The sequence below is a fragment of the Odocoileus virginianus genome, chromosome 18, assembly GCF_023699985.2.
Source record: "Odocoileus virginianus isolate 20LAN1187 ecotype Illinois chromosome 18, Ovbor_1.2, whole genome shotgun sequence".
Lineage (NCBI taxonomy): Eukaryota > Metazoa > Chordata > Mammalia > Artiodactyla > Cervidae > Odocoileus > Odocoileus virginianus.
In genome coordinates this window covers 3,818,931-3,830,148 of record NC_069691.1, presented here as the reverse complement: position 1 = coordinate 3,830,148, position 11,218 = coordinate 3,818,931, and the positions used below count along the sequence as shown (strand labels likewise).

The 11,218-nt window shown below is 46.8% G+C and overlaps 1 protein-coding gene across 1 annotated transcript; it reads left to right on the top strand.

Moving 5' to 3' along the window:
* The first annotated feature begins 5,319 nt into the window (after positions 1–5,319).
* Positions 5,320–9,472, top strand: SPATA31G1 (SPATA31 subfamily G member 1). The gene is made up of 2 exons (XM_020880407.2): positions 5,320–5,575; positions 5,962–9,472. Exons 1-2 carry the CDS (start codon positions 5,345–5,347, stop codon positions 9,406–9,408), a joined length of 3,678 nt encoding a protein of 1,225 aa, XP_020736066.2. The 5' UTR covers positions 5,320–5,344; the 3' UTR covers positions 9,409–9,472.
* The last annotated feature ends 1,746 nt before the right edge of the window (positions 9,473–11,218 follow it).

The following is an 11,218-nucleotide window of genomic DNA, read 5'->3' as shown; positions in this document are numbered from 1 at the left end:
TACTCATTCAAGTCGGCTTCCCAGATGGCATAGTGGTAAAAAAAATCTGCCTGCCAATGCAGGAGTTGCAAGAGATGCGGGTTTGTCTCTAAGTGGGCGGGGGGTGGGTAACATGTATACCTATGGTTGATTCATGGTGAGGTTTGACAGAAAACAGCGAAATTCTACAAAGCAATTATCCTTCAATAAAAAATAGATAAATTTAAAAAAGAGAGATGTGGGTTTGGTCTCTGGGTTGGGAAGATCCCTGGAGAAGGGAATGGCTACCCACTCCAGTATTCTTGTCTGGAGAATTCCATGGACAGAGGAACTTGGCAGCCTACAGTTCACTGCAGATGGTGACTGCAGCCATGAAATTAAAAGACGTTTACTCCTTGGAAGGAAAGTTACGACCAACCTAGATAGCATATTAAAAAGCAGAGACATTACTTTGCCAACAAAGGTCCATCTGGTCAAGGCTATGGTTTTTCCAGTGGTCATGTATGGATATGAAAGTTGGACTGTGAAGAAAGCTGAGCACTGAAAAATTGATGCTTTTGAACTGTGGTGTTGGAGAAGACTTTTGAGAATCCCTTGGACTGCACGGAGATCCAACCAGTCCATCCTAAAGGAGATCAGTCCTGGGTGTTCATTGGAAGGACTGATGCTGAAGCTGAAACTCCAGTACTTTGGTCACCTCATGCGAAGAGTTGACTCATTGGAAAAGACCCTGATGCTGGGAGGGATTGGGGGCAGGAGGAGAAGGGGACAACAGAGGATGAGATGGCTGGATGGCATCACTGACTCGATGGGCATGAGTTTGAGTAAACTCCGGGAGTTTGTGATGGACAGGGAGGCCTGGCGTGCTGCGATTCATGGGGTCACAAAGAGTTGGACACGACTGAGCAACTGTGCACATGTGCAAAAGTTACCAAAAAAAACAACAACAAGAAACAAACTACTGGCCACGTTGTCTGAGCCAAGTCTTATTATTAGTAATTATCTTTAAGCCTTTTTATGATTTTTGCTGCTACATATATACTGCTAGCTGTCAAATTTATATACTCTATAGACTGCTTTACCTGCCACCTTACCTGCATCCTGAGAACTCTGTATGCAGGTCAAGAGACAACAGTTAGAATGGGATATGGAACAACAGACTGGTTCCAATTGGGATAGGAGGACGTCAAGCCTGTATATTGTCACCCTGTTTATTTAACTTATATGCAGAGTACATCATGCTAAAAGGAGGGCTGGATGAAGCACAAGCTGAAATCAAGATTGCCAGGAGAAATATCAATAACCTCAGATATGCAGATAACACCACCCTTATGGCAGAAAGCAAAGAGAAACTAAAGAGTTTCCTGATGAAGGTGAAAAAGGAGAGTGAAAAAGCTGGCTTAAAACTCACATTCAGGAAACTAAGATCATGGCATCTGGTCCCATCACTTTATGGCAAATAGATGGGGAAACAGTGGAAACAGTGAGAGACTTTACTTTGATTTTGGAGCCTCTCCAAAATCACTGCAGATGGTGACTGCAGCCATGAAATTAAAAGATGCTTGCTCCTTGGAAGAAAAGCTGTGACCAACCTAGACAGCATATTAGAAAGCAGAGACATTACTTTGCTGACAAAGTTCCATCTAGTCAAAGCTATGCTTTTTTCAGTAGTATGTATGGATGTGAGAGCTGGACCATAAGGAAAGCTGAGTGCTGAAGAATTGATGCTTTTGAAATATGGTGTTGGAGAAGACTCCTGAGAGTCCCTTGAACTGCAAGATCAAACCAGTCAATCCTAAAGGAAATCAGTCCTGAATATACATTGGAAGGACTGACACTGAAGCTCCAATACTTTGGCCACCTGATGCGAAGAACTGACTCATTGGAAAAGGCCCTGATTCTGGGAAAGAGTGAAGGCAGGAGGAGAAGGGGACAACAGAGGATGAGATGGTTAGATGGCATCACCGAGTCAATGGACATCACTTTGAGCAAGCTCCAGGAGTTGGTGATGGACAGGGAAGCCTGGCCTGCTGCACTCCATGGGGTCACAAAGAGCTGGACACAACTGAGCAACTGAACTGGAATTGAATAGACTGCTTTCCCAAGCTTCATTGCATGTATTTCACTGCCTCCTGCCTAACAAACATATCCTTGTCACAAGAATCTCAAATGCAAATGTCTAAAATGGAACACATTGCCCCATCATCCTAAATTGGTCTCCAGGTTTGTGTTACTTATCTCAGTAAAATGGCCCAAACATAAACACCCAGTCCCCCCAAGTCAGAAACCCTGGAGTCATTCTCAACTCCTGTCAGGGAAATTAAATGAATAGTCTTGTTTAGGCTTCAGAGAAAAAGCAGAGCAAGCCTCTGACCTTGCTTCTAACCTGCCTGGACACTGCCCTGACTGTGAGTGACTGTGAGTGAGGACCTGCTGTGAGTGCAAGCCTTGTAGCACCATAGATAAGATGAGGGAGGAATCTTGAGATTGATGAGACCCTGGAGAGAACCTGGCCAACCAAGCCCCAGGCTCAACTACATTCCAAGTTTTACACAACAAAACAAACAGCATTAATATGAAACCAGAACTGCGATTTGGTCACAGGTTGTCCTGGGATTATAAGCGGGAACTGCAATCTTTGAAGTCTCACCAACTGAGTGGAAGAGCTGCCTGGGACCCTTTCCCAACTGGAACTCCAGATGTACTGTGACATGGGCGTTCCCAATGCTGATTAAGTCTGGATGATGGTCAAAACCCAATTTGGCAATGTATTCTCTGCTCTATTTCTCTTTCCTTTTAATGTTAGTATGTTGAAAGTAAGCTAGATAATTCCCTAATAAATATCTGTATTATTTATTTGTATATAACAAGTGATTTATTTTGTTAACAAATCCTTTGAACCTGAGACAAAAGTAAAAACTTTCAGCAAAACAACTCCTCACTCCATTCCATCCCACTGGTAACCAAGTCTAATCAATTATAACTTTGGAATTCTACTTGACTATTATTCTCCACTCCCACCATCACTGCCTTGGTTCAAGCCTCATCTTTTGCCCAAACTAAAGCAAAGTTTCCCTACCCAATCTCTTGTTCTCAATCTCTGCCCTCACTATAGCCAGAGTATTCTTTCCAAGACACAAACTTGATCTTGCCTCTTCCCTGCTCAAAACTTCTCAACTATTTCCCATCACCTTCAGGATAAAGTTCCAACTTCTTAGTCTGGTATTCAGGGCCCTTTGTGATCTCGTCTATTCTACTGCTTCCCTTAGTTAGTTAAGTCGCTCAGTCATGTCCGACTCTTTGTGACTGCATGGACTACAGCCTACCAGGCTCTTCCATCCATGGGATTTTCCAGGCAAGTGTACTGGAGAGGGTTGCCATTGCCTTCTCCAATGCTTTCTCAGCTCCACCATTTTTACACAGGCTATTCCCACTGCTTGGATTGTCCTCTTGCTTCCTACCCTCTCATTTTCTTGACTCTTTAAGCATTGATCTCTTCTGGGAAGCACCCTCTGACAAGCCATCCCCTTTCCCAAGCTGGTTAGATGTCCTCCACCCCCTTAGTACCCTGTGCATATCTCTATTTAACTTCTACTATTTGACTATTTCCCTCACTGAAATGGGAACTACTTTAGCACGGAGACCCTATCATTTGCCTCCTCAAGATTGAGCATAATACCTGGTCCACAGGAAGCACTTAATAAATATATTTGGATTGAGTGAATGAATAAATGTAGGCCAAATCATGGTACCAGTGGAGAACGCCTTCTTGCCCAAGATCACACGGACAAATAGTGATAGAGCTAGAAAATCCGTCTCCTAAACTTCAACTCACGGTCTTTCTACCAGACTAAGCTGGCAGCTGATGGGGTAGGGTGAAAAGAGAGGCTCTGAATTGTACTGCAAATGCAGATATTGAAGTTTGATCCAAAAAAGAGGAGTTGAAATGGGACAGAGTGGTGGTTTTAGGAGAAAGAGGAACAAACGAAAAAAAAAAAAAAAAAGATCAAGCACATTTGATTTACTGTCATCCTTAACATGAATGCTTGCAAAAAAGATCTCAGGCAACCTAAAGACATGAGATATAAAAGAGGAAACAGACTCCACCTATTAAAGATGGAATGAGGCTTATATTAATAATTAGGAACTTTAAAAGTGATGAAAAGAACTTCTCTGGTTGTCCAGTAGTTAAGAATCTACTTGCCAATGTAGGGGACACAGCTTTGATGCCTGGTCTGGGAAAATTCCACATGCTGCAGGGCAACTAAGCCCGTGTGCCACAGCTACTGACGCCCGTGCACCCTAAAGCCTTTGCTCCACAACAAGAAAAGCCACGGCAATGAGAAGCCCACTTGCCGCAACTAGAAAAAGCCTGCGCACAGCCAAAAATAAATTTAAAAAAATTTTTTTAAATAAAAGTGATGGAAAAAATTTTCACATATTGAGGTATGGGGAAGTCATCCTGGCTTATAAATGATTTGACTTGAACTTTATACTAGCTACAAGCCTGTCTTGTAGTCTATCAAACACACACTGTATATCTGATTTAACCACTGAAGAAAAGGGTGCATTGTCCAGAAGTAAAGAATATCTTCTAAAGAAGTTAGAGATAAATGCCTTCCTTCGTGGGAGGCCAATGGCCAGTACTCCTTTGACGATAAGGTTCACTTCCCAGGTACCAAGGCCATACTGACTTGCTGTGTACCAGCTAATCTGTTTTTTTTGAAACATGGAAGAAATGTACCCCTGTTATGTTTGATGTCCTTTATTCTGACAAGATGTAAAGCTGTGCTGGAAACCAGGATTCTTGAGAGTAGTTTCTCAGAGCTATGAGAGGCTGTCTCCTCGGTTACAGTCTTCAGCTTGACTCAAATAAAACTGTTCTCTATTCTAATCTTACTTTAGGTTGGTTGTTGATCATTTATGGCAACAAAAGAAAATTTTAACACAGCATATACTATGTACTGCTCTAAGCATATAAATGTTTTCATTTAATCTTCAAAACAACTCTATGTGCTAAGTAATAATATTATCCCCATTTTACAGATGAGAGAATTGAGGCACTGAAAGTTTGAGTCTTTTGAGACTTCACAGGTAAGAAGTGGCAGAGCTAGGATTTGAATAAGGCAGCTTGATGCTGGAATCCATGTCCTCAACCACAATGCCTGAAGGTAATTCTGATCTTAGAAATCAAGACAAAAGGGGATCACTCAGGTTTCACTGAATGAAGTATGAGTTGTCTGGTAGGGGCAATTTTTTGGCCCTAAATTCAGACAGACTGCTGTTAGGTATGTGGGGGGATGGGAGTTCTTTGTTCTGTGATGCAGTGATGACCTCAGGGTAAACTGCCACTAGGCTGAGGAAAATGGAATGGCTGCCAGAGGACCTGCGTGGCTCTGAGGGGGTCGTGGGGCTTCTCTGGAACCAGCTGACCTATGCCCTAGCCTGCCGACACTGTGGCAGCAGCTGCCTCCAGAGTCCAGGGAATCTGATAACACTGTTTTTGTTCATGGTTTGGCAGATCCAGAGGTGGTGGCAGCTTGGGAGATGGTGGCAGCTTCAGCCCTGGTACTCTGGGGACAAGATGAGAGGCAAGGTGAGTGGTCCAGCAGTGCAGCCGGGTTAAACGATTCACCACATGTGAGTTCAGGGGAGGAGTCATCGACATCAATGTGGGCCCAAAGAGGTGACCACATAAGCCTTAAGGCTGAGGTCGGGTGCAGTTTGCCATTAACACGACATTTGAAGCCAGGTAAATGCTCACTGACCCTAGATGTTGAGTTATGTAAGGGAATGCTGGTCTCCAAATGTGGCTGGGTAATGGCCATTAACAGCAGATGGGTAAGGGACTTTTGTCCCCAGACAAGGGCCCCAGTGAGTGACTGTCCACTCTGGGTGCAGACCAGAGACTGAGGGCTTCATGATACTCTCTGTGTCTCCGGAAAGGCTTCACGCCTGACTATATCTTCCTCCCCTCCCCAGGGCCTACCACTTCTGTACCGTGTGGCTTTCCTTGATCGCCTGTGGAAGCAGAAGTCAGAGGAGGAAGAGGAGGCATTTCTGGATCCACTGAAGACACGTTCTCTTCCTAAAGAAGCTCCTATTGGAGAGAAAGTCACTACAGCCCCATCCCAGCCATCTTGTAATTCTGAAGGCCTCGACAAGGTCACAGGCACACTAGAGCAAGGACTCACGCAGACCCCAAACCCTCCCAGATCCTTCCCCACCTTTCAGATCTTGACCAACCTGCCTGTGAGGCACACGGCAGCATCAGGGAGCCGCCCACAGGAGAGAAAAAGCCAGTTCTTCTGGGGTCTGCCCTCTCTGCACAGTGAGTCCTTGGAGGCCATCTTCCTGAGCGCAGGTGGCCTCTCTCCCTTGAAGCTATCTGTTAGTCCCTCTGTCGTCTTTAACAAGCTTGCCTTCCTGCCTAGATCCCGAGTATTACTGCTTCCCCAGTATTGCTTCCCAACCCCGCTTCCCACCCAGGAAGCCCATACTACAGAGGATCTGGAAAGGATGGCCTCTGATCCTCAGCAACTTCCCCCTCCATCTTCCCCTCCTGTCCCATCACTTCCCCTTCATCTTAACACCTTTCCCATGGACCATAAAAGAGTCCTGTCTGGCACTGAGGCAAATACACAGTGGCTTACGCAGCAGAGAGAGATCCCTTGGGTCTCTGGGGATCAAGCTCTGCACCAACAGCCTAACTTTCAAAGAACCAGACCCTCCAAGTTCTTCTATTCATCTGAGGCCTGGTGGAAGGTACCATGGAATCCTAGCCTCCAACAACACTTTCCAGACTCACTCTCTGCCTCCCTAGCAGAGAATCCCTCTAGTCTTCTGGGAGCCCTAACTAGGTCTGAGGCCCCATGGCAGACCATGGGGCAAAAGGAGGACCCCAAAATCCCTGAGCCAGCAATGCCAGCTACCAGCCTAACCCAAGCTTCTCTGCCAGAATGCCAGGGAGTCAGCCCTCTTGGAGGCCCTTCTGGATCTGAGGCCCTCTGGGAAACCATGAGGCAAAGAGAGAAGTCTCAGATCCCTGAGCCTGCAATCTTGGTCCCTTGCCAATCTGTAGCCCCCTTGATAGAGCCTCAAGGAACGAGCATCCTGGGAGTTCCACCTGCAGATAAGACTCAATGGGGAACCACAGGACCTAAAGAGAGTACTCAAGCCTTTCAGCCCCCAATGCCAGGCCCCTGCCAGCCCCCATCTCTGTCAGAAGCCCAGGAAGTCAGTCCTGAAGGAGGACTTTCTGCAACCAAGGATTTCTGGGGATCCTCGGGACACAGAGCAAGCCCTATGGCCTCTGGGTCTCCAATGTCAGCCCTCTGCCCTCCCCCACACCCCCTGCCAGAACTCCTGGGAGGCAGACTCCTGGGAGAGTCATCTGGATATGAGCCCCAGTGGAGATACAAAGAAAATTCAACAAAACCTTGGGCCTCTGAGCCTCCAGCCTTTGACCTCGACCCAGGACTCCATGGAACAAGATCAGCTTGTGTTCCATCAGAACCTGAGACTCCGAGGAAGAGCATGGAGAGTAAAGAAAATCTTTGGGTCTCTGCAGACCCAGTTTCACCTCCCAGCTTCCCCTCAGCTTCTCTGGAGTCCATAGGCACAGGTGTCCAGGCAGTCTTGTCTGACTCCAATGCTTTGAGGGGGGCCATGAGGCAGAGAGACCACCTCTGGACTTCAGAGTCCCCAGCCCCTGGCCACAGCCTATCTCTAGCTCCTGTTCTAGAACACCACAGAATCAGTCCTGTGGGAGGCCTCACTGGGTCAGAAACTGCATGGAAGGACACCGATCATTCCAGGAATTCCTGGGCTTCTGAATCCCCATCTCTGGCCTTCAGCACACCCCCAGTTCTTGTACTGGATTCCCTCAGAGCTAGCCCTATGGGGGTCCCATCTGAATCTGAAGCTAGATGTGGGGATCTAGGGGGGAGAAAGGACTCCCAGATCTCGGAGCTCCCAGACTGCAGCTTGCCCCAAGACCCACATGGAGCCAGCTCCTTGGGAGTCCAGCCTGACTCTGAGCCTATTCACGGGGATGTGGAGCAGAAAGAAATCTGCTGGGTCCCTGCGTCCCCAGTGTGGGGCCCCAGCCCACTCCCAAACTCTCACACGAGTGAGCCTATTGGAGACAAACGTGACGAGAAGCCTGAGTGGGAAACAGTGAAACATACAGAGAACTGCAGGACCACTGAACTCCCAGCCTTAACTCCCAGGTTCTCTGCTCTTCTACCAGATCCACACATTGACCTTGAGTTTGTGAGAAGGAATATGCAACACCTCAGAGGGATCCCCCAGGACCCCAATCCTCCAGCAGTGGATCCCCTACAGCCAATACCTTGGCCTCCCGCCCAAGCTCAAGCTCTGAAGATTGAGTCCAACCAACCTGGCCTACCCAAGGGAGGGCTGTTAACAGGGGCTAACGCAGAGACTCCATCCTCCCAGGGTGAGGCTACCCCAAAGGTGCCCACCTACCCCAGGATCCAGGCCTGGCGCTGGAGTAAGGAGTTGGAACTCAGGCTGGACAAACTACAGCAGATCCCTGTTTCCAGATCTCCAAGTCAATCATTCAGCAGCTCCCTGACCCTGAGCTCCACAACTCAAGCCACCCGGAAACTCTCTTCTTGCCCACCACAGCAGACTCATCCCCCAAGTCCTTGGCCCCACTCTTCAAGCTGTCATCCCCCCAAAGCTCAGAGCACAGTAACTCAGCCTGTCCAGGTCCCCTACTGCTATCACCCCCACTTCTCTTTCCAACCTCAGATACCAAAGTCTGGCAGGCCAGAACAAGGGTCTCGGAAAGAGCAAAGCAAGCAAGCAAAGACGGTGTACCAGATCTCACCCCAAGAGTCATGTGTTCACATGGAGGCTGGTGAGAACTGCCTGGGCCAGGAAGAGCCCTCCAACCCTGCGGTTGCAGCCTCAGGCAAGAGACAAGACAAAGCTTCAGCTCTATCTTCAGCCAAAAAGGGAGCCAGCCCCAGGAAACCCAAAGAAGGAGACTATGGAGAAGCAGATGCAAGTTTGGGGTCATCCACAGTTACAGGGGAAAGCCACCCAGCTCAGGCCAGATTAGCAGAGATCCCTGTCAGCAGACTTTCACGAAGATCTCAGCGCAGCGACCAGTGCTCTCCACGCACTGCTTTCTCCCCCCTGCCTCACTCCAAGTATGTAAATTCCCCAGGTCAGAGAGGGGCAAGGCTGGGAACTCCTGACATTCTGGCCCCTAGGCGCTGTAAGCCCTGCCCTTGGGCACGGAAGCATCTTTCCTCCTCACCTCCCGCTCCCCTTAACAGCAGTCTTCAATGGATATTAGCCAAGTTTCTGGGTACCCATGAACCCATGCCCACCAAATCCATCAGCAGAGGAAAGCCTGGTAGCACTGGCACCCAATATAAGTATCCCAAGAAATGAAGTCAAACCAGTTGGGGGGTGGGGAGACAAAGGAAATCCTAATAAACTAGCTGAACTAGAAGAACCCCACTCAGGTCTTCTTTGGTCTGGGGTACTGGGAATGTCAATTCCCTGTGCTGCTGCAGCTGTCACATCCCCAGGATCAGGGTCCCACAAGCTTGGGGTTCTGTGGGTTAACCTTCTTTTCCAGCTATTCACATGATCACCTGGAGTCCTGTACAGGGTGAGGCTGTTAGGGCCAGGAAAGCACAGACCAGTGCTGCCCTTGAGAAAAACTCTGCAGGAAGTCAATAGAAGGAAAATACACCCCTTCACAGGACCACAACTGATCTGAGGCTAGGCAGCTGTTGTTGGTCCTGGGCATGATCTCCTCCTTTACTTGATCCACAAATCTATCTTTCTAGCCAGTTCCTGTCAGCCCTCTGCTCTCTTTCTCAGGTTTAGCTCATGCATCCCAAGGTCACAAAAGTTTAGTCCCTTTTCCTGTTAAGTGGTCATCTGGATTTCTATCATATTGTATACCCGTTTTTCTATTGCATTTTATAATAGTTATTACTTTTCTACTGCTGCCATAACAAATTACCACAAAACAACACAAAGTTTGTTAGGTCTGATATATGTCTCACAGGGCTAAAATCAAGAGGTTGGTGGGGCCGTATTTCTTTCTGTGGGCACTGGGTAGGGTTCATTCCTTGTCTTTCCAGCTTCTAGAGGCTCCCTCATTCCTCAGCTATTGGCCTCCTCCTCCATCTTCAAAACTAGCAAAAGAAAGTTAACTTCTCATGTCATTTTTTTCTTCCCTGTAACACTATTAAGGGTACTTTTAATTAAATTGAGCCCATCTTGATAATCCAAGATACTCTTCCTATCTTAGAGTCAGTTGCTTAGCAACCTTAATTCCATCTGCAACTTTCTCTTTGGCCATATAGCATAACATTCATATGGATGTGGACATTGGGGGGTGGGGGGCAGGCAAGCTCAGGAATGGCATTATCCTGCCTATCACAGATATTAATTCAACCTGTTACATTTGCTGCAAATATTTTCTCCCTATTTATGTAGTTTATTTTCTAATTTTAAGGTGATTTTTACCATGCCAGAGTTTAAATCTATCAACATTTTTCTTTATGGCTTCTAAAACACTTTATTCTAGCACTTTCATGGATGTATACTTGTTTACTTATTTACTTATGGCTGTACCTCACAGCTTGTGTAATTTTAGTTCCCCAACCAGAGATCAAACCTGTGCCCTCCTCAGGGAAAGGGTGCAGTCCTAACCACTGAACCACCAAGGAACTCCCACAGATGTACGTTTAGACTATTAATGTAACTTTTGATTAGGGTATCTGACTCCCCCACCCCTGCAAAAAGATGTCCAATTTTATCAACGGCATTAAAAAGTCTTCAACCCATTCCCTTAGGTGCTATACTTCAAAACATAGGTCATTTATAAACCATCTCTAGGCTTCAGATCTGCATATATAACCACATATTCAACTTGTTCAAAACCTACTTTTTCCCTTTAATCTTTTCTTTCAATGTGTGCGTTCCTATTGAAGGGGTGTACCACATCCACCCCAATACAAAGCCAGACACCTGCCATCTTTGATTCCTCCTTTACCCTCAAAAAGAAAAAAAAAGATGACTATCTCACAATTTTTTTTGGGGGGGGTGCGGGGGTCATGTTGCAGATCTTAGTTCCTCAATCAGGGATCAAACCCAGGCCCACAGCAGTAAACACACCAAGTCCTAATCACTGGGCCACCAGGAAATTCCCCAAGTTTTTTTTTTTTTTTCAAGTGATTTATCA

Bases quoted from the DNA above. Each gene is read 5' to 3' on its own strand.
- SPATA31G1 (XM_020880407.2), top strand. From the start codon at position 5,345: ATGGAATGGCTGCCAGAGGACCTGCGTGGCTCTGAGGGGGTCGTGGGG. The intron at 5,576-5,961 runs GTGAGTGGTCCA...TCCCCTCCCCAG, and splicing joins GGGACAAGATGAGAGGCAAG to GGCCTACCACTTCTGTACCG.